The sequence below is a fragment of the Bufo gargarizans genome, chromosome 4 (genome assembly GCF_014858855.1).
Source record: "Bufo gargarizans isolate SCDJY-AF-19 chromosome 4, ASM1485885v1, whole genome shotgun sequence".
Taxonomy (NCBI): Eukaryota; Metazoa; Chordata; class Amphibia; order Anura; family Bufonidae; genus Bufo; species Bufo gargarizans.
In genome coordinates, this window is record NC_058083.1 from 125,029,807 (window position 1) to 125,057,080 (window position 27,274).

The window sequence follows — 27,274 nt, forward strand, 5'->3', positions numbered from 1 at the left end:
GGCTCATGCGCAGTTGACTCGTCGAAGCTGGTGCCAGTAGTCCGTACAGGCGCAGACTACAGTGTCCACTGAGCATGCGTGAGATTACGGCAGGGAGAAGAAATGACGTCAGGGCAAGTGGAGTGAATATATTAAGTGGTAGGCGTTGCTGGGCTCCGGATCGATGGGCGCGGCTGGGCTCTATCAGATCGTGGGACAACCCTTTGGGCTCCTGACCAAGGTAATTTACATATCAATAAGATGGATTTTTATAAGACTCTAACACACACAGAGCAGTAAGAGTGGGATTATTTTAAACACAGCAAGGAGACTAATGGGCACATATAAATATCGCTATAGCGTTAATCCTGGTGACAGAATCCCTCTAAAATATTTTAGAAAGTGAATTTTTTTTCTTTTTCTGCCCCCTGATGTTCTTTTGATCCCTTCTAAGAACCTCCACATCGTTTTGAGACACATCCCCAGTAGTTCAGTCCTACCACTTGATCATCTCGTACACAGGTTTGCCATCGCACAGATTAGCCTGCAAGAACTGGTGCCCAAAAGCAGGTTTCTCTCGCCAGCGCTGGAGACTTTAGCAGGACATTCATAGAAGGCAATCAAAATAACCCCATGTGGTGCCATGACAAGTAACAGCAATATATAGGTAGAAAAGCCTCAACCAAATTACCAATTACCTGGTTATAATATAGGACCAGTCACCAACACCTCACAATCCATATTAAACTTCAGTTGTAAAGAATTGCCTTGTTCCAGTACCTATGTAAACGCTTCAGATAATAATCTCCCAATTACAGTATATCGAAGCCACAAAAACGATGCTGATAACTCATTTGCTGTTATGATTTATGCACAGGAAAGAATACAAAAAATGTGAAGGACATTTAGGAAGAATGAGAGAGGACATAATTGGCGATATATTTGATGGCCAGTGTAGTTTCTTTACAGGTCGCTCTTATCTGTGACTCAGGGAGGAGGAAGCCATGCTTGCCCCTGTCCCGTAGCTCGAAGGTGAAGGCATACTGTATTCCTTGTGTGTAGGCCCAGTCATCAGAGGATCCAGAGGTGGGATCTAGAAGGTGCAATTTTAATATTTCAATTTCATTAAATGTATTTGACCCATTCATAGTTTTGCCTTAATATGTTGATTTTTAAGTTTTTCATACAGGGTAACTTGACCGCTGAACATGTGCAAACCTACATGTTCAATATAGATATATTATAAATGATAGACCACTCCCCAAAAAAACTGTAACTGGAGGTGCATTTTCTTGTCTTCCTCACAAGCCCACCACCTTGGTTTACCTTCTTTCTTTCCTCTTAGCCAGAACATCTCCAAATGCTCCAGTTTAAACGTGCATAATATCTTCAACATATCATACCTCATCACCTTTTCGACCATGCTTCGATATAGCCTAAGAAATAGAGTTGAGCGAACACCTGGATGTTCGGGTTCGAGAAGTTCGGCCGAACATCCCGGAAATGTTCGGGTTCGGGATCCGAACCCGATCCGAACTTCGTCCCGAACCCGAACCCCATTGAAGTCAATGGGGACCCGAACTTTTCGGCACTAAAACGGCTGTAAAACAGCCCAGGAAAGGGCTAGAGGGCTGCAAAAGGCAGCAACATGTAGGTAAATCCCCTGCAAACAAATGTGGATAGGGAAATTAATTAAAATAAAAATTAAATAAATAAAAATTAACCAAAATCAATTGGAGAGAGGTTCCATAGCAGAGAATCTGGCTTCCCGTCACCCACCACTGGAACAGTCCATTCTCAGATATTTAGGCCCCGGCACCCAGGCAGAGGAGAGAGGTCCCGTAACAGAGAATCTGTCTTCATGTCAGCAGAGAATTAGTCTGCATGTCATAGCAGAGAATGAGGCTTCACGTCAGCCACCACTGCAACAGTCCATTGGCATATATTTAGGCCTAGCACACAGGCAGAGGAGAGAGGTCCCGTAACAGAGAATCTGGCTTCATGTCAGCAGAGAATCAGTCTGCATGTCATAGCAGAGAATGAGGCTTCACGTCAGCCACCACTGCAACAGTCCATTGGCATATATTTAGGCCCAGCACACACACAGGCAGAGGAGAGAGGTCCCGTAACAGAGAATCTGTCTTCATGTCAGCAGAGAATTAGTCTGCATGTCATAGCAGAGAATGAGGCTTCACGTCACCCACCACTGCAACAGTCCATTGGCATATATTTAGGCCTAGCACACAGGCAGAGCAGAGAGGTCCCGTAACAGACAATCTGGCTTCATGACAGCAGAGAATCAGTCTGCATGTCATAGCAGAGAATGAGGCTTCACGTCACCCACCACTGCAACAGTCCATTGGCATATATTTAGGCCTAGCACACAGGCAGAGGAGAGAGGTCCCGTAACAGAGAATCTGTCTTCATGTCAGCAGAGAATCAGTCTGCATGTCATAGCAGAGAATGAGGCTTCACGTCAGCCACCACTGCAACAGTCCATTGGCATATATTTAGGCCCAGCACCCAGGCAGAGGAGGGAGGTCCCGTAACAGAGAATCTGTCTTCATGTCAGCAGAGAATTAGTCTGCATGTCATAGCAGAGAATGAGGCTTCACGTCAGCCACCACTGCAACAGTCCATTGGCATATATTTAGGCCCAGCACACACACAGGCAGAGGAGAGAGGTCCCGTAACAGAGAATCTGGCTTCATGTCAGCAGAGAATCAGTCTGCATGTCATAGCAGAGAATGAGGCTTCACGTCAGCCACCACTGCAACAGTCCATTGGCATATATTTAGGCCCAGCACACACACAGGCAGAGGAGAGAGGTCCCGTAACAGAGAATCTGGCTTCATGTCAGCAGAGAATCAGTCTGCATGTCATAGCAGAGAATGAGGCTTCACGTCAGCCACCACTGCAACAGTCCATTGGCATATATTTAGGCCCAGCACCCAGGCAGAGGAGGGAGGTCCCGTAACAGAGAATCTGTCTTCATGTCAGCAGAGAATTAGTCTGCATGTCATAGCAGAGAATGAGGCTTCACGTCAGCCACCACTGCAACAGTCCATTGGCATATATTTAGGCCCAGCACACACACAGGCAGAGGAGAGAGGTCCCGTAACAGAGAATCTGGCTTCATGTCAGCAGAGAATCAGTCTGCATGTCATAGCAGAGAATGAGGCTTCACGTCAGCCACCACTGCAACAGTCCATTGGCATATATTTAGGCCCAGCACACACACAGGCAGAGGAGAGAGGTCCCGTAACAGAGAATCTGGCTTCATGTCAGCAGAGAATCAGTCTGCATGTCATAGCAGAGAATGAGGCTTCACGTCAGCCACCACTGCAACAGTCCATTGGCATATATTTAGGCCCAGCACACACACAGGCAGAGGAGAGAGGTCCCGTAACAGAGAATCTGGCTTCATGTCAGCAGAGAATCAGTCTGCATGTCATAGCAGAGAATGAGGCTTCACGTCAGCCACCACTGCAACAGTCCATTGGCATATATTTAGGCCCAGCACACACACAGGCAGAGGAGAGAGGTCCCGTAACAGAGAATCTGTCTTCATGTCAGCAGAGAATTAGTCTGCATGTCATAGCAGAGAATGAGGCTTCACGTCACCCACCACTGCAACAGTCCATTGGCATATATTTAGGCCTAGCACACAGGCAGAGCAGAGAGGTCCCGTAACAGACAATCTGGCTTCATGACAGCAGAGAATCAGTCTGCATGTCATAGCAGAGAATCAGGCTTCACGTCAGCCACCACTGCAACAGTCCATTGTCATAAATTTAGGCCCAGCACCCAGGCAGAGGAGAGAGGTCCCGTAACAGACAATCTGGCTTCATGTCAGCAGAGAATTAGTCTGCATGTCATAGCAGAGAATCAGGCTTCATGTCAGCCACCACTGCAACAGTCCATTGGCATATATTTAGGCCTAGCACACAGGCAGAGGAGAGGTTCATTCAACTTTGGGTAGCATCGCAATATAATGGTAAAATGAAAATAAAAATAGGATTGAATGAGGAAGTGCCCTGGAGTCCAATAATATATGGTTATGGGGAGGTAGTTAATGTCTAATCTGGACAAGGGACGGACAGGTCCTGTGGGATCCATGCCTGGTTCATTTTTATGAACGTCAGCTTGTCCACATTGGCTGTAGACAGGCGGCTGCGTTTGTCTGTAATGACGCCCCCTGCCGTGCTGAATACACGTTCAGACAAAACGCTGGCTGCCGGGCAGGCCAGCACCTCCAAGGCATAAAAGGCTAGCTCTGGCCACGTGGACAATTTAGAGACCCAGAAGTTGAATGGGGCCGAACCATCAGTCAGTACGTGGAGGGGTGTGCACACGTACTGTTCCACCATGTTAGTGAAATGTTGCCTCCTGCTAACACGTTGCGTATCAGGTGGTGGTGCAGTTAGCTGTGGCGTGTTGACAAAAGTTTTCCACATCTCTGCCATGCTAACCCTGCCCTCAGAGGAGCTGGCCGTGACACAGCTGCCTTGGCGACCTCTTGCTCCTCCTCTGCCTTGGCCTTGGGCTTCCACTTGTTCCCCTGTGACATTTGGGAATGCTCTCAGTAGCGCGTCTACCAACGTGCGCTTGTACTCGCGCATCTTCCTATCACGCTCCAGTGCAGGAAGTAAGGTGGGCACATTGTCTTTGTAGCGTGGATCCAGCAGGGTGGCAACCCAGTAGTCCGCACAGGTTAAAATGTGGGCAACTCTGCTGTCGTTGCGCAGGCACTGCAGCATGTAGTCGCTCATGTGTGCCAGGCTGCCCAGGGGTAAGGACAAGCTGTCCTCTGTGGGAGGCGTATCGTCATCGTCCTGCCTTTCCCCCCAGCCACGCACCAGTGATGGACCCGAGCTGCGTTGGGTGCCACCCCGCTGTGACCATGCTTCATCCTCATCCTCCTCCACCTCCTCCTCATCCTCGTCCTCCTCGTCCTCCAGTAGTGGGCCCTGGCTGGCCACATTTGTACCTGGCCTCTGCTGTTGCAAAAAACCTCCCTCTGAGTCACTTCGAAGAGACTGGCCTGAAAGTGCTAAAAATGACCCCTCTTCCTCATCCTCCTCCTCCTCCTCCTGGGCCACCTCCTGTTCCATCATCGCCCTAAGTGTTTTCTCAAGGAGACATAGAAGTGGTATTGTAACGCTGATAACGGTGTCATCGCCACTGGCCATGTTGGTGGAGTACTCGAAACAGCGCAACAGGGCACACAGGTCTCGCATGGAGGCCCAGTCATTGGTGGTGAAGTGGTGCTGTTCTGTAGTGCGACTGACCCGTGCGTGCTGCAGCTGAAACTCCACTATGGCCTGCTGCTGCTCGCACAGTCTGTCCAGCATGTGCAAGGTGGAGTTCCACCTGGTGGGCACGTCGCATATGAGGCGGTGAGCGGGAAGGCCGAAGTTACGCTGTAGCGCAGACAGGCGAGCAGCGGCAGGATGTGAACGCCGGAAGCGCGAACAGACGGCCCGCACTTTATGCAGCAGCTCTGACATGTCGGGGTAGTTGTGAATGAACTTCTGCACCACCAAATTCAGCACATGCGCCAAGCAAGGGATGTGCGTCAAATTGGCTAGTCCCAGAGCTGCAACGAGATTTCGCCCATTATCACACACCACCAGGCCGGGCTTGAGGCTCACCGGCAGCAACCACTCGTCGGTCTGTTGTTCAATACCCCGCCACAACTCCTGTGCGGTGTGGGGCCTGTCCCCCAAACATATGAGTTTCAGAATGGCCTGCTGACGTTTACCCCGGGCTGTGCTGAAGTTGGTGGTGAAGGTGTGTGGCTGACTGGATGAGCAGGTGGAAGAAGAGGAGGAGGAAGCCGAGAAGGAGGAGGTGGCAACAGGAGGCAAAGAATGTTGCCCTGCGATCCTTGGCGGCGGCAGGACGTGCGCCAAACAGCTCTCCGCCTGGGGCCCAGCTGCCACTACATTTACCCAGTGTGCAGTTAGGGAGATATAGCGTCCCTGGCCGTGCTTACTGGTCCACGTATCTGTGGTTAGGTGGACCTTGCTACAGATGGCGTTGCGCAGTGCACACTTGATTTTATCGGATACTTGGTTGTGCAGGGAAGGCACGGCTCTCTTGGAGAAGTAGTGCCGGCTGGGAACAACATACTGTGGGACAGCAAGCGACATGAGCTGTTTGAAGCTGTCTGTGTCCACCAGCCTAAATGACAGCATTTCATAGGCCAGTAGTTTAGAAATGCTGGCATTCAGGGCCAGGGATCGAGGGTGGCTAGGTGGGAATTTACGCTTTCTATCAAATGTTTGTGAGATGGAGAGCTGAACGCTGGCGTGTGACATGGTTGAGACGCTTGGTGACGGAGGTGGTGGTGGTGGTGTTGGTGGTACATCCCCTGTTTGCTGGGCGGCAGGTGCCAACGTTCCTCCAGAGGCGGAGGAAGAGGCCGAGGCGGCAGCAGCAGAATAGGCCGAGGCGGCAGCAGCAGAAGAGGTAGCAGGGGGAGCCTGAGTGACTTCCTTGGTTTTAAGGTGTTTACTCCACTGCAGTTCATGCTTTGCATGCAGGTGCCTGGTCATGCAGGTTGTGCTCAGGTTCAGAACGTTAATGCCTCGCTTCAGGCTCTGATGGCACAGCGTGCAAACCACTCGGGTCTTGTCGTCAGCACATTGTTTGAAGAAGTGCCATGCCAGGGAACTCCTTGAAGCTGCCTTTGGGGTGCTCGGTCCCAGATGGCGGCGGTCAGTAGCAGGCGGAGTCTCTTGGCGGCGGGTGTTCTGCTTTTGCCCACTGCTCCCTCTTTTGCTACGCTGTTGGCTCGGTCTCACCACTGCCTCTTCCTCCGAACTGTGAAAGTCAGTGGCACGACCTTCATTCCATGTGGGGTCTAGGACCTCATCGTCCCCTGCATCGTCTTCCACCCAGTCTTGATCCCTGACCTCCTGTTCAGTCTGCACACTGCAGAAAGACGCAGCAGTTGGCACCTGTGTTTCGTCATCATCAGAGACATGCTGAGGTGGTATTCCCATGTCCTCATCATCAGGAAACATAAGTGGTTGTGCGTCAGTGCATTCTATGTCTTTCACCGCTGGGGAAGGGCTAGGTGGATGCCCTTGGGAAACCCTGCCAGCGGAGTCTTCAAACAGCATAAGAGACTGCTGCATAACTTGAGGCTGAGACAGTTTCCCTGGTATGCATGGGGGTGATGTGACAGACTGATGGGGTTGGTTTTCAGGCGCCATCTGTGCGCTTTCTGCAGAAGACTGGGTGGGAGATAATGTGAACGTGCTGGATCCACTGTCGGCCACCCAATTGACTAATGCCTGTACCTGCTCAGGCCTTACCATCCTTAGAACGGCATTGGGCCCCACCATATATCGCTGTAAATTCTGGCGGCTACTGGGACCTGAGGTAGTTGGTACACTAGGACGTGTGGATGTGGCAGAACGGCCACGTCCTCTCCCAGCACCAGAGGGTCCACTAACACCACCACGACCATGTCCACGTCCGCGTCCCTTACTAGATGTTTTTCTCATTGTTATGGTTCACCACAACAACAAATATATTATTTGGCCCAATGTATTGTATTCAAATTCAGCGGGATATAAATTTGAGGCCTAGTATTTAGGCGCTGGGTGACCGGTATGGATTTAGTGACAGAATTAGACTTGGAAATGCACAGAAGCGTGTGTGTGAAGTTATTCTGAATGACCCAATGTGCACCTTGAATATTATATACCCTTTTTGGGATAGATTTCAAATAGCTCTGATATAGCAGGAACCACTAAATTATGAAATTGCTAAATTGGGAATTGTACTTCAACCCAGAACAAAAAATGTGCTTTGACGGGCACTAAATAACTTTCCCAGCTACAACAGTACAGCGGTAACGAGAGATTTAGAGGGATTTAAATTTGAGGCCTAGTATTTAGGCGCTGGGTGACAGGTATGGGTTTAGTGACAGAATTAGACTTGGAAATACACAGTAGCGGGTGTGTGTGAAGTTATTCTGAATGACCCAATGTGCACCTTCAATATTATATACCCTTTTTGGGATAGATTTCAAATAGCTCTGATATAGCAGGAACCACTAAATTATGAAATTGCTAAATTGGGAATTGTACTTCAACCCAGAACAAAAAATGTGCTTTGACGGACACTAAATATCTTGCCCAGCAACAACAGTACAGCGGTGGGTAACGAGAGATTTAGAGGGATTTAAATTTGAGGCCTAGTATTTAGGCGCTGGGTGACAGGTATGGGTTTAGTGACAGAATTAGACTTGGAAATACACAGTAGCGGGTGTGTGTGAAGTTATTCTGAATGACCCAATGTGCACCTTCAATATTATATACCCTTTTTGGGATAGATTTCAAATAGCTCTGATATAGCAGGAACCACTAAATTATGAAATTGCTAAATTGGGAATTGTACTTCAACCCAGAACAAAAAATGTGCTTTGACGGACACTAAATATCTTGCCCAGCAACAACAGTACAGTGGTGGGTAACGAGAGATTTAGAGGGATTTAAATTTGAGGCCTAGTATTTAGGCGCTGGGTCACCGGTATGGATTTAGTGACAGAATTAGACTTGGAAATGCACAGAAGCGTGTGTGTGAAGTTATTCTGAATGACCCTATGTGCACCTTCAATATTATATACCCTTTTAGGGATAGATTTCAAATAGCTCTGATATAGCAGAAACCACTAAATTATGAAATTGCTAAATTGGGAATTGTACTTCAACCCAGAACAAAAAATGTGCTTTGACGGACACTAAATATCTTGCCCAGCAACAACAGTACAGCGGTGGGTAACGAGAGATTTAGAGGGATTTAAATTTGAGGCCTAGTATTTAGGCGCTGGGTCACCGGTATGGATTTAGTGACAGAATTAGACTTGGAAATGCACAGAAGCGTGTGTGTGAAGTTATTCTGAATGACCCTATGTGCACCTTCAATATTATATACCCTTTTAGGGATAGATTTCAAATAGCTCTGATATAGCAGAAACCACTAAATTATGAAATTGCTAAATTGGGAATTGTACTTCAACCCAGAACAAAAAATGTGCTTTGACGGACACTAAATATCTTGCCCAGCAACAACAGTACAGCGGTGGGTAACGAGAGATTTAGAGGGATTTAAATTTGAGGCCTAGTATTTAGGCGCTGGGTCACCGGTATGGATTTAGTGACAGAATTAGACTTGGAAATGCACAGAAGCGTGTGTGTGAAGTTATTCTGAATGACCCTATGTGCACCTTCAATATTATATACCCTTTTAGGGATAGATTTCAAATAGCTCTGATATAGCAGAAACCACTAAATTATGAAATTGCTAAATTGGGAATTGTACTTCAACCCAGAACAAAAAATGTGCTTTGACGGACACTAAATATCTTGCCCAGCAACAACAGTACAGCGGTGGGTAACGAGAGATTTAGAGGGATTTAAATTTGAGGCCTAGTATTTAGGCGCTGGGTGACAGGTATGGGTTTAGTGACAGAATTAGACTTGGAAATACACAGTAGCGGGTGTGTGTGAAGTTATTCTGAATGACCCAATGTGCACCTTCAATATTATATACCCTTTTTGGGATAGATTTCAAATAGCTCTGATATAGCAGGAACCACTAAATTATGAAATTGCTAAATTGGGAATTGTACTTCAACCCAGAACAAAAAATGTGCTTTGACGGACACTAAATATCTTGCCCAGCAACAACAGTACAGCGGTGGGTAACGAGAGATTTAGAGGGATTTAAATTTGAGGCCTAGTATTTAGGCGCTGGGTCACCGGTATGGATTTAGTGACAGAATTAGACTTGGAAATGCACAGAAGCGTGTGTGTGAAGTTATTCTGAATGACCCTATGTGCACCTTCAATATTATATACCCTTTTAGGGATAGATTTCAAATAGCTCTGATATAGCAGAAACCACTAAATTATGAAATTGCTAAATTGGGAATTGTACTTCAACCCAGAACAAAAAATGTGCTTTGACGGACACTAAATATCTTGCCCAGCAACAACAGTACAGCGGTGGGTAACGAGAGATTTAGAGGGATTTAAATTTGAGGCCTAGTATTTAGGCGCTGGGTCACCGGTATGGATTTAGTGACAGAATTAGACTTGGAAATGCACAGAAGCGTGTGTGTGAAGTTATTCTGAATGACCCTATGTGCACCTTCAATATTATATACCCTTTTAGGGATAGATTTCAAATAGCTCTGATATAGCAGAAACCACTAAATTATGAAATTGCTAAATTGGGAATTGTACTTCAACCCAGAACAAAAAATGTGCTTTGACGGACACTAAATATCTTGCCCAGCAACAACAGTACAGTGGTGGGTAACGAGAGATTTAGAGGGATTTAAATTTGAGGCCTAGTATTTAGGCGCTGGGTCACCGGTATGGATTTAGTGACAGAATTAGACTTGGAAATGCACAGAAGCGTGTGTGTGAAGTTATTCTGAATGACCCTATGTGCACCTTCAATATTATATACCCTTTTAGGGATAGATTTCAAATAGCTCTGATATAGCAGAAACCACTAAATTATGAAATTGCTAAATTGGGAATTGTACTTCAACCCAGAACAAAAAATGTGCTTTGACGGACACTAAATATCTTGCCCAGCAACAACAGTACAGCGGTGGGTAACGAGAGATTTAGAGGGATTTAAATTTGAGGCCTAGTATTTAGGCGCTGGGTGACAGGTATGGGTTTAGTGACAGAATTAGACTTGGAAATACACAGTAGCGGGTGTGTGTGAAGTTATTCTGAATGACCCAATGTGCACCTTCAATATTATATACCCTTTTTGGGATAGATTTCAAATAGCTCTGATATAGCAGGAACCACTAAATTATGAAATTGCTAAATTGGGAATTGTATTTCAACCCAGAACAAGAAATGTGCTTGAACGGACACTAAATAACTCGCCCAGCTACAGCACTAGGGACAGATTTAGCTGGATATAAATTTGAGGCCTAGTATTTAGGCGCTGGGTGACCGGTATGGATTTAGTGACAGAATTAGACTGGGATATGGCCAAAAAATGAACAGACTATTGCTGGTTAAATGCACTTGGTGTGACAGCTTCACCCTGATGTAGGCTTTAGCCAAAAAACAACCACACCATTGAGGGTTAAATGCACTTGGTGACAGGCGCAGCTTGCCCCTGATTTTGTATATGGCCAAAAAATGAACAGACTATTGCTGGTTAAATGCACTTGGTGTGACAGCTTCACCCTGATGTAGGCTTTAGCCAAAAAACAACCACACCATTGAGGGTTAAATGCACTTGGTGACAGGCGCAGCTTGCCCCTGATTTTGTATATGGCCAAAAAATGAACAGACTATTGCTGGTTAAATGCACTTGGTGTGACAGCTTCACCCTGATGTAGGCTTTAGCCAAAAAACAACCACACCATTGAGGGTTAAATGCACTTGGTGACAGGCGCAGCTTGCCCCTGATTTTGTATATGGCCAAAAAATGAACAGACTATTGCTGGTTAAATGCACTTGGTGTGACAGCTTCACCCTGATGTAGGCTTTAGCCAAAAACAACCACACCATTGCGGGTTAAATGCACTTGGTGACAGGCGCAGCTTGCCCCTGATTTTGTATATGGCCAAAAAATGAACAGACTATTGCTGGTTAAATGCACTTGGTGTGACAGCTTCACCCTGATGTAGGCTTTAGCCAAAAAACAACCACACCATTGAGGGTTAAATGCACTTGGTCGCAGCTTGTGCTGGCGCACCACAAGACACAAAATGGCCGCCGATCACCCCAGAAAAATGAGACTGACAAACGGTCTGTGCAGCCTAAAAACAGTGAGCAATTGAGGATCAGCAGCTCAATGATCCACAGCTGCAGATCGATCAGTTAATCAAGTCCTTTGGAGGAGTTAATCTGCCTAATCTCGCCCTACTGTCGCAGCCGCAACCTCTCCCTACGCTAATCAGAGCAGAGTGACGGGCGGCGCTATGTGACTCCAGCTTAAATAGAGGCTGGGTCACATGGTGCTCTGGCCAATCACAGCCATGCCAATAGTAGGCATGGCTGTGATGGCCTCTTGGGGCAAGTAGTATGACGCTTGTTGATTGGCTGCTTTGCAGCCTTTCAAAAAGCGCCAAGAAAGCGTCACAAAAGCGCGAAGAAAGCGACGAACACCGAACCCGAACCCGGACTTTTACGAAAATGTCCGGGTTCGGGTCCGTGTCACGGACACCCCAAAATTCGGTACGAACCCGAACTATACAGTTCGAGTTCGCTCATCCCTACTAAGAAACTATCTGAGTTTGCCTTCAAAACACTTGCACCTTCCACGTATTGGATCTCATCCATGGGTGCTTCAATAACCATGCCCTCCTCTCCTGTCATGATCGGGCTTTGTCCTATTATAACCTCTCGGGCATTGTCCCATAACTTTCTCTATGCACAATTATAGGGCTTCTCTTGGCTACTCCTCTATCCTTTTAAACACTCCTTCTCAAAGACTTGTAGATGTATTCCCTCATTAGCCTTGTTTTAACAACGCCCCTAAAAATGGCATTATTGCCTGTTCACCATGATTTCCATCCTAATATTTCTGAAAATTAGTCAACTGTAATGGTTTCCCACATAATACTAGAACGCGTCCCCCTACTTTTGAGCAGGCCCTTATCTTCTACTGTGTCTATATTTATATATATTGGGGGAGATTTATCACACTGGTGTAAAGTAGAACTGGCTTAGTTGACCATAGCAACCAGAGTCCACCTTTCATTTTTCACAGCTCCTTTGGAAAATGAAAGGTGGAATCTGATTGGTTGCTATGGGCGACTAAGCCAGTTCTACTTTGCACTATTTTGATAAATCTTCCCTATGTTACTACTTTATAAATATAGGATGATAATATGTACAAGATTATTCTACAGCTCAGACAATCTATTTTACCAAATAAACTAAATGTACATAATCCAAAAGTGACATGCTTACAAATTGTGGATGCCGAGGGTCCATAGACATATTTTGTTTTATAAAGGCTGGATAATTCTGCTACGGCTCCTTTAGATATTTCATCCTGGACAAAAACAGAAAATCTAGTAATGACATTTGCTGTGTCTGTAATAAATGTAGCAGTTAAGTAATATCAGAATATTCGTTTTTTGTGATTCATTTTTACACTGCCCTGGGCCCACAGACATGGTGATGTCACTAAGGGCTCATGCACATGACTGTATGTATTTTGTGGTCCACAAAAAATGACCACAAAAAATACGGATGACGTCTGCTTGTATTTCATATTTTGTGGAATGGAACAGCTGGCCCCTAGAACAGTCCTATCCTTGTCTGTTATGCGGACAAAAATAGGACATGTTCTATTTTTTGGAGGAACGGACATATGGAATTGGAATGCACACGGAGTAACTTCCGTTTTTTTGCGGACCCATTGAAATGACACGTAACGGACATGGAAAGAAAATACATTTGTGTGCATCAGCCTTAATGTGAGATGCTAAGTGGCAGAAGTGATTAGCAAAGTCTACCTTTACCCAATCCAATAAGAACTTTAGGCCGAGATCCTCTGCTGGGTCATCTGTGTGGGGCATAAGTAGGGCTCTGTGTTCTGTGAACTCAATAACCGGTGTCAAGAGCACAGGGAGGGCACCGGGAGATGAGCGCTCCATAATCATCTGTATTGCCGTCCTCAGGACAGCGATACAGATGGAAGTGCTGCGGTGGGGCAGGAGAGGCGTCTCCCTTCCCTGTTCCTCTGATAGGCTGCAGGCACTAGGCCTACAGCCTATCAGAGGCCGGTGCAGGCGGCGCAATGACATCATTGTACCGCCTGAGCCGTACCGCGCGGGACACAGGCCAGAAGAGGCCTGCATCGCTGCCAGCCTGATGGAGGTAAGTATATGTGTTTATTTTTTTTATATGGTACTACTACTGGCACATGATTGGGGGATATCTATGGGGGCACTTGTTACTGGCACATGATTGGGGGGCATCTATGGGGCACCTGTTACTGACACATGATTGGGGTCATCTATGGGGGTACTTGTTACTGGCACATTATTGGGGGGCATCTATGGGGGTACTTGTCACTGGCACATGATTGGTGGGCATCTATGGGGCACTTGTTATTGGCACATGATTGGGGGCATCTACTGAGGCCACAAAGAAGGGGTATTTTATACGGGGTAAGGGGGAGAGGAACACTTTGGGGGCTTCTACTGAGGACACAAAGAAAAGGTATTTTATATGGGGGGCTCTGTAAAGGGGCATTTTATACTGGGGCACATTATGGTGGGTACTATGAAGGAGTATTTTATACTTGCAAATTATGGGGGACATGAGGGCATCTACTGGGGCACTATATATGGGGCATTTTATACTGGTACATTATGGGGGCACTAGGAAGAAGGGGGGAGAGAAGCACTATGGGGCATTTACTGAGGGCACTATATAGGGGTATTTTTGGGGACATTAGCTCAACTGAGGGTATTAAAAGGGGGTCTTTTTTGCACTGGCACATTATAAGGAGAATTATTACTACTGGGGGCATTATGATGGGCTTTATTACTACTGGGGGGGGGTCTATGGGGAACACGATTACTAGTATGGGCACTATGGGAACATTATTACTTCTAGGGTAAAGTGGGGACATGTTGGGGGCACTGTAGAAGCACTATTACTACCATGTGTGCTCTAGCAGAGAATTATTCCTATTGGTGGGACTTTTGGGAGCACTATTACTGTGGGGGCACCTTGGCACAGTATCAGCTTACCACAATTTTTTTGGGGGGATGTTATGTTTACACTATTAGTGTCAAGGGCACTATTTGCTGGGCGCAGTTATTTTAGGGCACTGTGTGCCAATAATTATTGAAGGGCACTATCTGCATGGTACTACTATTATCAGGCGGTTTAGGCTACTTTCACACTGGTGTTTTTGGGTCCGCTTGTGAGATCAGTTTCAGGGCTCTCACAAGCGGCCCAAAACGGATCAGTTAGGCCCCAATGCATTCTGAATGGATAAGGATCTGTTCAGAATGCATCAATTTGGCTGCATTTGGCCTCCGTTGTGTTTTTTAGACAGTCACTAAAAAATTGCAGCATTTTTGTGACCGTCTGACGATGTGGAGCCTAACGGATCCGTCTAGACTTACAATGTAAGTCAATGGGGACGGATCCGTTTTTCACTGACACAAATGGTGCAATTGAAAACGGGAGTGCTGCCTCATCCTTTGGATAATATATATATATATATATATATATATATATATATATATATATTTAAAAAAATGAAGCTCTGGTCCTTACAAAGATCTATTATGAAATTAATTAGCCCAGAACTTAATGCTTAGCTTGACTTTTTTGGGGAGAATACCACTGAGAATCTGATAGAGAAAACCTCTATATGCCTCTGTACATATTTGAAGGCATTTGAAGCTAAAGTAGGGGGCTCATGGACAACATTGGCAGGCTTAATACAGCTCTACACAAAATAGCATAAAACCCATTTATAAGAATTTCTGTGACATTTGTCATTACCAGCATTACCTATGCATGAATTGTATTGTCATGTAAACATAGACAATGCACGATACATATTCCCTCCATTTTTGTCAGTAACTATCACTACGCTCATGAAATCAGTTATAGTAACAGGTTACTTGCCAGCTCCTGTGAATTGGGTGCCAGGTCTTGTGTATAGGAGTACGGGTACAATAACATTTGGGAGTACGCATGAATACTGATGTAGGCTTTGACTGAGTCTAAATGGCCGAGGATGAAGTTGACTACATTCTTTGTTTCCTCCTCAGATGCTGGTGACTTTCCACAGTAAATCTCAGTGCAGGGAATATCTGCTGATCCAATCTCTACAAGATACAAATGAGCACTAGCTTCATACATTGGTGTACTTGAAATATATTAGTTTGTTACAAGAGAATTTCATTTAAAACCTCATTTTTAGCTCAGCTCTTGCATACTGATATCACAGTCAGAGGGTGACCTTTTGTAATTAATATGCCCGTACAGTAAATCTAATTATATGTTATAAATGACAGTAGGATATCAGGGTGACTCAGACGTTAGGCATTCAGGTATCAGGGCATAATGCGAAGAGATGCTTATCCCCTTAGATAGGGCAGTCAGTAGCGGCCATGGAACCAAAGTAGTTTAACAGAGGGAGGGGACTTCCTTGTCATTCCGCATGTGCAGGCTGTTTGCCATAACAGCCTGGGGGCCTAATAAAAGCCCGTTGACCTGCCATATTTCTATGCTTGCTTAAAAAATTTAAACATTATTTATCCCAAAGTAAAAAAACAAAACAAAAACCAGTAACTTTTTTTATTTTCGTTGTCCAACATATTTGGTATCACTGTAGCAAGTACCTATATACTCAGTTATACTGTTAGTGTAAAAAATCCCAAAACACGATGACAGAATCCCCCTAAAAATATCATTAATGTTGATTATATGTATCACAAAAGCACACTGAAACATGCAACTCATCCCAAAATGAATAATCCAAAAAATAATTCTGTGTCCCTTAAAGGGCATCTGTCTGCAGTTTTGTACCTATGAAACTGGCTGACCTGTTACATGTGCACTTGGCAGCTGAAAGCATCGGTGTTGGTCCCATGTTCATATGTGCCCACATCGCTTAGAAGTATGATGTTTTCATATATGCAAATTAGCCTCTAGGAGCAACAGGGGAGTTGCTGTTACCGCTAGAGGCTTAGCTCTCTCTGCAACTACCACACCCTCTGCACTTTAATTGATAGGACTAGGCATGATGATGTTTTCACTGCCTGGCCCTGTGTCATGAACTAGCGGGTTTGAACCCACTGTGCCACATGTGTACTGCCCCAGAGTGGCATTACCACTTGTACGCCCTGCTTCTATCTGTCTATGCTAATATCATGTCATCTTGTGTATTTATTTCAGGTCCACTATAATATGCATTCCTATTTCTAATGTAACTGGTATGTTCACGTGTAATATGCCTGGTTCACCAGCAGGTGGCAGCAAACATGATAGAGCTGTACTCCATTCCATTCTGACCCCACTCTGTGGAGGAGTGGGCGAGTCCCAATTCCTGCAGGAAGGGTAGGGATGAGAGTTAGTTAGTTTCAGCTTACCCGCTGCCAAGGGAGGGTATGCTGGGCATGTCTCTGCTAGACGTGCCCAAGCCAAGCCAAGCCAGAGCACCACTCTGCTGGTCATGGAGGCCACAGCTTAAAGCCTCAGGAGCCGGGAGGAAAGTTCCCTGGTATAACTTAAGAGACAGACTACAAAGAGAGAAGTTGAAGCATACAGCAAAAGCAACGTTATACAGTCATCCTGTCAGTACAGCAGAGCCAGACAGCAATAGCTGTAGTAAAGATGAGTTTGCTTGCCAGAGTTTTAATGCTAAAGCCTGCTGGGACCAAGACAAATCATGTAAACCGTTTTGGAGAACGTTTATACAAAGTAAAGCTGCTTTTCAACTGCATCTTAAGGTCTGGACTCAAGTTATTCTTTTATCCCCCAATTATTCCCGCCTTTATTTGCCGCTTCAGGGCCACCACGCCGGCCTCTTCATAACTTCGGCGTATCCAGCACCGGTCTAAATGTAAGACAGCTTCCTTGCTGGATTACATTTAGACCATTTTCTACTTCTAAAGCAGTCGTAGAAAACTATGAATGAGATGGGCCTGCCGGCCCGACCCCCTCCCCACCCACACCAAGCCCAAATTTTTGGGGCCTGGCGTGAGCGGTGAAGAGTCACAGATAGCGAATAAACTTTTAACTTATTACCCACAAATCACCCTTTAAATGTATCACCCCCAAATTTTACATTAGTGTTTTGTAAGGGATCGCTCTCTCTCAGGAGTCGGCAATTACATACTTTGCATCAAACAGGAGGTTTAAAGTCTATACTGTGCTTTATTGTAGGCACTTCAACATAAACAGGTGAACCTCCCCCAGTTATATCATCACTTGAGACTCCAGCACATTATGACACAACAAAACAAAATAAACACCTGCCCGTCGAGGCTCTACCTAATAGGTCATCTCTACCTCACATATAGAGCGCAGTTTACACACAGGGTATGATCCAGCTTTTCTCAGCCATACGGTCCAGCAGCCTCCTGGCTGTGACAACACCAGTACCTTTGGGGGGATATGGTCCAGAATTCTCCCGACTTTGACCGTGTGAACCTCTTTCTGCAGGCGTCGCTGGGCCCCCAAAACTTAGGCTTTCACACAGCCTCGTAGCCCCTCAGCCCTCCTGGCTAAGACGACACAGAGCCTTTGCAGGCTTCCTTCCAAGTCCTCTCCCACAGTCATACACAGAGGGTTGGTTTATCCCCCATTTATTACATAGCAGGCCTCACCTGTGATCTCCTCAGCTAAAGGGAATAACTGTAGTGGACTAGGGGTGTGGACTGAGAGACTCCCACTACCAACCTGTCTCCCAGTCTAAAGAAATCCAGCCCATACAACTTTAAACAAAATGATCTCCAGCAACTATGCCTTGCTGAATCAGTACCATTTCTGTATTCCAGTTATCTCACCCAGCTAAACTGAAAACCTAGGTGAGATACACACCCTCAGCACACCTCTATCATGCACTTCACCACAGTTTATTACTCGGTAATGTCTCATTTTGTTTATAAATGTACACTCTGATTTGTAAAGTGTATGTGATATAGGTTGGTTCTATAAAAATAAAGGTTATTATTTTAATGTGTCCCTCCTTGACCATTAGTGTTGATCACGAATATTCGAATCGCAAATATTAATCGCGAATATCGGCACTTCGAGAATTCATGAATATTTAGAATATAGTGATATCTATTAGTAATTTCGAATATTCTAGATTTTTTTTCATCAGTAACTTCCCTTCCTGCTTGTGGGCCAATGAGAAGGCTGCAATATCTTTGTCTGAGCTTAGCAACATCCCTAGCAACCAATAGGAAAGCTGCCTACCCCTTACTATATAAGAACCTCCCCAGCAGCCATTTTCTGTAGTTTTATGGAGTTCTGAGAGAGAGAGCAGTGACATTGCTGTGCTCTGTGCTTTCCACACTACATTAGATAGATAGTTGGATACAGGGCTGGGACAAGGTCCACCACCAACAGAGGCTGAGCTGCCCAAGTGCGCCCCCCCCCCCAACTTGTGGAGTCTTTACTAAATACTTACTGTTGTAATCACACATAAATATGCACAGTTTAATGTACCAGTTAACTATAGCTGTAAACAAATGCACAACCTCTTTAGAGCCATATAAAGATAGAAATACAGTGCAAAAACAAGTCATATAAGACAATAACCACATAATCTTAATTTAAATAAACATAATCCTGTCAACAAGACAGAATAAAAACTAGCAAGTTTTGCAGGGGTACGGGTAGATGGGGTGGTAGGACAAGGGCTGATGGGGGAAGGGGGGCTGGGTTAGATCATTTAACCCCCCCTCCCCCCATCAGCCCTCGACCCCACCAGACATTTAGATGTTATTTATTCCTGCAGCTCTAATGCTCTGATGATCACTGATCAGTAGATGACTCAAGTCAAGCCCCCCCGCCATTTAGATATATATGTTTGTTATTAATCATCAGCCTGCCGATCAATCATCGGCCTGCCGTGCCAACCATTTTCTCCAGTCTCAGGAAACGTCTAGCAGCTTGGAAAATTAGCAAAAGTGATCCACGCCTGTATTTTGTGCACATTATGTGAATATTAAATTGCTGATTTTTTGTGATCATGAAAATAATCTCGAATTCACGAATATATGGATTTGTGAAATATCACGAATTCGAATATAGCCCCTGCCGCTCATCACTATTGACCATACAGATAGTGGCTATGGACTGTAAATAGTTTTCTTACCGCACCATGATATGTTAAAGTTCCTGTTGAGGTCTGTGCCAAAGCAGTTGCTGTCTGATGTTGGTGAGCGATTCTTTCTCCACATACGATTCTATAATATTTTACACTAGTGTTGGTCAATGGCCATTGTAAGCGGGCTGTACATTAGTTATGGCTAGATGTTATTACCGTTGTCCAGGTGTAGATGTAACCATCTATATTAAGTACAGGGAGAATGTAGAAGGTCAGTTTTGTCAACAGGTTCTTTACTTCTTCATCTTTGGAATAACTGGAAACAAGCTGTAGGAATAATTTACACAATCACAATTCTTCCAAGATATTTTACAATAATTCAACGCATTTTGCTGAACCATACTACATACAGTACATATGACATACGATATTTTCCAGCACCTTCAAGTCAGTGAAATACTCAGTCAGAGGTGTATTGAAAGTGTATCAAGGTGTGACACAGCATTAAAATTTTGGTAAATGTATCACTGGTGGATTTCTTAGACGTTTGAACTGTACACAGTATATACAGAGGTAAAAATCCATTATCTTTGACTAATAGGACCAAAGCAACATCAAGACTTATAATGACATTTATCTTGTAGTTTTGAAAGAAAAAGGAAAAAGTCTGGTACCGTGTTAGCCAATAGAAAAATAGTTTAGTGCTCTCATTAAGAGAAACAAAATAAGAGTATTGCAGGTTTGATACCTTTTAATGGCTAACAAAAATAGAAGCAATGATGTTACATAGCGAGCTTTCGAGACATCACCAGTCTCTTCATCAGGCGTACTACAAGAATATATGAAGAAACAGCAATATATATATACAATAAGAACAGAGGCATGGGGGGAATGAATGGACATTTGAAAAAACAAAACAAAACAAAAAAAAAACAGAACAACATATTAAAGATCTTGAGAATAAGTCCTTAATTATCTTACAGATAAGGGGTGTGAAAGTTTTATGGTCTCTAAATTGATATTATCTCAGAGACCTGGTGCCCCGACTATGTCTATAGAAGACTCTTTAGATCTTGTAGTGTGTCATAAATCCCGGGGACAAATTCAGTCCAGTATTCAAAGTGTCAAGCAGTGTTATAAATTTGTATTCCCAAATTCTTCTAGCTTTTTGGGATTTGAAGTTACCCTCCCTAAAGGCACAATCTTGGCAACCATGGATGTGGAATCCTTGTATTCGAATATCCCGCACAATGATGGATTAACTGCTTGCCGAGTATACTTGGAGGCGAATGTGATCGTCTTAGAGTCTGTACTACAACTGACCAAATTCATCCTCACCCATAACTATTTCTCTTTTGACAAGGAGATATGTTTACAGTGCACTGGGACCGCCATGGGCAGTAGAATGGCACCGCAATAAGCAAATCTGTTCATGGCAAAACTGGAAAATGACCTTTTGGTATCCTGTCTCAAAAAACCCTTGGCCTACTTCAGTTTCATTGATGACATCCTAATAATCTAGACCGACTCTGAACATGAACTGATAAAATTTCATGAACAATTCAACAAATTCCATCCCACCATAAACCTGACCCTCAACTATTCCCACACAGAAGTCAGCTTTCTGGACACCACCATAAAATTTCAAGACAGCTCAATACAGACTTCCCTGTATTGGAAACCTATTGATCAGCCTACATACCTCAAATGGGACAGCTTCCACCCCAAACATATTAAAAAGTCCATCATCTATAGTCAAGCCGTCAGATATAACCGAATCTGCTCCAGCCAATTAGACAGGGATGAGCATTTACAATATCTGAAAAGGACATTTTTACACCAGGGATACCATCCTGCTTCAGTTGAAGATCAGATCACAAGAGCCACCAAGATCCCCAGAAGTCAACTTCTCCAATACAATGAAAAGAAACAGAACCAGAGCATACCTCTGGTTGTGACCTACAACCCACAACTAGAGGTACTGAGGAAAACTGGCAAAAAATTACATCATGTCCTACGTAAGGATGAACGACTAAAAAGAAATCTTCCCAGACCCCCCCTTACTAGCTTACCGACAACCTACAAATCTAAGGAACATTTTGATCAGATCAAGTTCAAGGCCATGTACCACAGAACAGGAACCCATCCCTGTAATATAAGAAGATGCAAAAACCTGTTCCCATATAATGACAACAGATAAGATCCGGATCCCCAACACACACAGCAGGAATATAGGATCCCTGGGACATTCACATGTTCTACATCTAATGCTGTTTATCTGATTCTCTGCACTAAATGTCCTGTTGGAGGCCTCTACATTGGAGAAACAGGACAGAGACTCAATGCAAGGATGAGGTCCCACCGCCACACAATTAAAGAGAAGAAGCTACACTTTCCTGTGGCTAAGCATTTCTGTAGCCCAGGACACAATGTAGAACACATGAAAGTTCTCATATTAAAAGGTAACTTCAAATCCCAAAAAGCTAGAAGAATTTGGGAATACAAATTTATAACACTGCTTGACACTTTGAATACTGGACTGAATTTGTCCCCCAGATTTATGACACACTACAAGATCTAAAGAGTCTTCTGAAGACATAGTCGTGGCACCAGGTCTCTGAGATAACATCAATTTAGAGACCATAACACTTTCACACCCCTTATCTGTAAGATAATTAAGGACTCATTCTCAAGATCTTTAATATGTTGTTCAGATTTTTTATTTTTTTTTCAAATGTCCATTCATTCCCCCCATGCCTCTGTTCTTATTGTATATATATTGCTCTTTCTTCATATATTCTTGTAGTACGCCTGATGAAGAGACTGGTGATGTCTCGAAAGCTCGCTATGTAACATCATTACTTCTATTTTTGTTAGCCATTAAAAGGTATCAAACCTGCAATACTCTTATTTTGTTTCTCTTAATGAGAGCACTAAACTATTTTTGTAGTTATGAAATGCACAGACAGCTGCATAAGCTCTTCATGATGGGACAGTGAATGGTGGTCACGCTCTGCATTTATTCCAGAAGAGTAAAAATACTCCTCTTATTATTTTTACGGAGCATTTTCATTGGAGTATGAAATAAGACGCTGGGTGGCAGTTTTTTTCTTCTGACCATAGCTTCATTTTTCTGTCAAAGTAGCGTAGCCATAAGAGGTCTTGTTTTTTCCGGTGTGAATTGTAATTTTTAGTGACACTATTTTGGGATACATATAACTTATTAACTTGTATTACCTATTTTGGGGTGGTAATGGAAAAAATGTTTTCTGCACTTTAAATTTCTAATGTTCTCTGTGTGGCATAACTAGCATGTTACGTTTATTCTCTGGGTCAGTACAATTCCGGTGATACTAAATATGTAGAGTTTTAAGATTTTAACTACTTTTGTACAGTAATAGCTCATCTCTTTATGTTACTGCATTCCAAGAGCCAGACCGCATTCACTTTTAAGCTGTAGTAGCCATATATAGTTTGTTTTATTGCTGAGAAAGGTGGGTTTCATTGGTACCATTTCTTGGGCTACATGGAACTGATTAACAGTTATTTTTTGGGGGAGGGGTGAACAGGAAAAAAACAATTCCGTATTTTTATGCTGTTCATAGAACAGTTTAAATAACATATTATCTTTATTATGCAGGTTCCGACAAACATGGTGTGATATCATATGTATGTGTGTTTCTTACCACTTTTATGGAGAAAAAAAAAAGTCCTTCAGCCACCGTGATGTACGGGTATGTCACAGTGGCTGAGAGATTGTATGAAGCGGGCTACTGCAGTGAGTCCACTCCATATGTATAATACAGCAGGCACCCGGCTCCAATGACGAGGAATGGTGATCACATCGAACCCTGTCATTTAACTCCTCAGATGCTGTGATCAACAGCGATCGCGGCATCTGTGGAGTTAGACAGAGGGATGCGGCTCCCTCTGTCTTCTGATCGAAGGCCCGCAGTGAAATTGCGTGTCTTCAATGGTTACCATGGCCAATGCTGAAGCTTTCCAGGCCTGCCATGGTAAGCTCTCTGCTAATCTGTGTACAAAGCACAGCTCAAGCAGGGAGCGCATCGAAATGCCATTCACCATAATACATCTCTCTTAGGGTGAATAGGACAAGGGATCAAAAGATCCCAGGTTCCAACCCCCTAAGGGGGCTAAATGATACTGTTAAAAAGTTAAAAAAACAAAAACAAAGATATAAATAAATAATAAAAAAAATACTTTGCAGTGAGTGCTGTAACCAAAAAAAAAAAGAAAAACACGAGATTCACAATTTTTATCACCTTGTCCCCCCAAAAAATGGAATAACAGTAATCAAAAAGTCATACATATGTATTCGGGCTAAAATTGACTCTGATAACACATGTGACAAAAGCCATTGAAATCCACTGAAAAAGTCATTAACATTTTCTTGCCATTATTTACTTAACGCATTGCCCATCAATTTTATCTTGGCTACATCTGTACTACAAAAATGGTACCAATAAAAACTACAGTTCGTCCTGCAAAAAACAAGCCCTCATACAGCTCTGTGGATGGAAATATGGCTGTCAGAAAATGGCGATGCAAAGAAAATTAAAAAATTTTTCAAAGGTTTTTATTTTTTTTAAGACGTCTTCTTGTCATTTTTAGTGCGCAGTGAATGCCGTAATATCAAAACCCCAAAAACCTTGGCAGAATTGCTTTTTTTTAATTTATTTTTTATTAACATCACAAGATACAATTTATCTTGCAAAAAATAAGCCCTCAAGTTATGGCTATTGGAACATGGGGAGGAAAAAACAAAAATGCAAAACCAAAAATTGGCAATGCATCGACGCCCCATGATTGTGTTCGAGGAGAGCTGATGGTGGTAGAGTGAACCCTCTTCCTCCAACTGCCTAGATGCCGCGTTTCCTATTGACCGTGATCTGGAGTGCTGTATCAGAACATTCCATAAGATCTGTTCAGTTCCTGCCATCAGAATTAATGGTGTCTGTGGCAGGGACAGGACAGAGTACAGTGGGCAGGCTGCGCTGATACAGTGCTCCAGAAAACAGAAAGTAAAACTGCCTGTACAGGTGTGTATGACGCTTGTACAGTGTTATTGCGACCTCTAGTCATGCATTTGCACTGCAGTGCCAATCACACATGCAAATCAGGGACCTCCGTTCTTGTTTTCAAATTTGAGACAATGTTTATCCTTATTTGAACCCATACAGTTTTAGGCAGTTAGAACTAGTGAATTTTATGTCATGAATATGTTGATTATCCCAGATTATTATTTCCATTTGAATTGTTTCTAATTAAAATATAACCTTTAAACAATAACTATATTAAATATTAATAAAGGCCTGATTTAAGAAACTCCTTGTGATAATAGCAGCCAACATTTAGAGTAGACAGAGCAGCTCTACTTCTGTGGATGTGCCCTCTGATAAGGGACAAGGAGACATCAAAGAACATGGACTGTCAGAGCACTGGAGTGGGAGATGGGGTATGGGTTTTGGTGGGATGGGGTGTGTTCCCGTCAAGAGCAGGGAAATACTGGTGGGCATGGAGCGGCGAGCACTGGCCTATGAATACTACTACAACTAGTACTATTACAACTGCTACTTTTAATAATAGTAATACTGACCTCTTTAACAAACCACTGACAGAAAGCAGGTGAGATCCATTCTCTGGCATGTATACCACAGTCAATGAAGATGGCCGGCCCTGCGGTGCTTGACTGCCCAACCTTTCCAGGATAATAAAAAAACAACAATATAAATGTCATACTGTACAGAACATGATTCACATTTTCTATTATTATCATCATCATATCTAAGCCTTTGTTTCCGGAAATGGAAAATAAATTAGGACTTATCTAATGACCAAATGTTGACTATTTGTGTCATTATTGGATTGATGGATAAGCAGATTTCTCATTTAACCATCGATCTCTTGATTTTTCCTGCTCTCAGATGAAGTTTGCATAATTTAAAGGATTTCCGTGATCAAAAATGTCCGCTAAATAATAGTTTCATGCATAATGTAAACACTAAAGTAGCTATACATTAAGTGTGGTCTGAAAATGATGGAGACAAGCCATATCTTGAAAGTTGCTCTATTGATTGGAAAGGTTAAATATTATATAATATGATATTTTCTTGATATGGCTCCCAAAAGAAATGCCCTCAAAATCATATTTTTTCAATTACTTGCATGGTACTTGCCTATTTAAAATATTTCCTCCAAAAAATTACCTGTAAACATAATTTTCATTCTAGAATCAAAGAAAGCTGGAGGGGGGGCAAACCTGGTGGTAGCTGTAATATTGGTCATATACTGTAGCCAGTTTTATGAAACTGCTAAGAATAGAACTTTATACTAGATGGCTCAAGAGCTGAATTAATTGGTAGTTAAAAAAAACGAAAATTTTTCACCTCGCCTAATGGAATGAGGGTAAGGGGATCTCTGTTCTCCCAATGCGTGGGGAACCTAGATACTCCATATATGTCACCTATTCACACGATATGTGATGTGTTTGCTCAGTGCGGCTCTGACCAATTGGACCCCCACTGATCACGAAAATATCCCCCATTTAAGTGTAGTGCTGGTAATACATGTGCACTGCCGCTTCATTCAAAGTCTGGGGGACTGCCAGGAATAGACAATGCTCTACTTGGCTATCTTTGGCAATCCTAGACTGTGTGCATGCTTGCAGCGTTCGGGTGTCCGCCTGGCCGTGCGGAGGCAAACAGATCCGTCCAGACTTACAATGTAAGTCAATGGGGACGGATCCATTTGAATTTGACACAATATGGCTCAATTTTCAAACGGATCCGTCCCCCATTGACTTTCAATCTAAAGTCTGGACGGATCCGTCTGAAGCTACTTTCACACTTAGAATTTTTTCAACAATATAATGCAAACGGATCCGTTCTGAACGGATCCCATCGTCTGCATCATATGAGCGGATCCGTCTGGGCAGACCCCAGACGGATCCGCTCTGAACGCAAGTGTGAAAGCAGCCTTACTACTTTACCAGAGAATGTGATTGTGAACAATACATACAACTATATTGTAAATTTACGTCTTCTCGTTTTATATTTTTAGCATTTTTTTTTGTATTCAGTAGTTTGTATGTAGGTAAAAAAACAGTCCCCTTGTCCCTACAGCTATTATTACAGAGTGAGATGTCAATGATTAAGATGAGAGGTCATATGTTTATAGCTACAGTGTAAATCTGGATCCTTTTATCAACAGGTACATTTTTATAGTTTCCAACCTCTAAATGCCTCAGAACAAACCTCTTTTTTTAATTTTCTCACCTTAAGAACATACATTGGGCGACCTTCATAGGTGTTGCCAATTTCAATGCGGCTGACAAGATCTGAGTGCTTAGTAGCCATATTGCTGGTCCAATCAGCGATCTAGAATCAACCAAATAATGAGAGGTCATCACTAAAGGGAACCTGTCATTTTGGAAGTGCGGTGCAATCTAGGTGCA

General features: G+C 43.6%; 1 protein-coding gene across 1 annotated transcript in view; it reads right to left on the reverse strand.

Annotated features, from left to right (window-relative positions):
* Positions 1-829: 829 nt before the first annotated feature.
* LOC122934617 (carboxypeptidase B-like) overlaps positions 830-27,274 on the reverse strand; it is a 39,832-nt gene continuing 13,387 nt past the window's right edge. The window contains exons 5-11 of the mRNA XM_044290205.1: positions 27,096-27,197; positions 25,418-25,519; positions 20,017-20,127; positions 19,849-19,939; positions 15,642-15,844; positions 12,954-13,038; positions 830-1,072 (exon numbers count right to left, since the gene is read on the reverse strand). Coding sequence (XP_044146140.1) covers positions 885-1,072; positions 12,954-13,038; positions 15,642-15,844; positions 19,849-19,939; positions 20,017-20,127; positions 25,418-25,519; positions 27,096-27,197 — 882 coding nt within the window. The 3' untranslated portion in view covers positions 830-884. The remainder of the gene's footprint in view (positions 1,073-12,953; positions 13,039-15,641; positions 15,845-19,848; positions 19,940-20,016; positions 20,128-25,417; positions 25,520-27,095; positions 27,198-27,274) is intronic.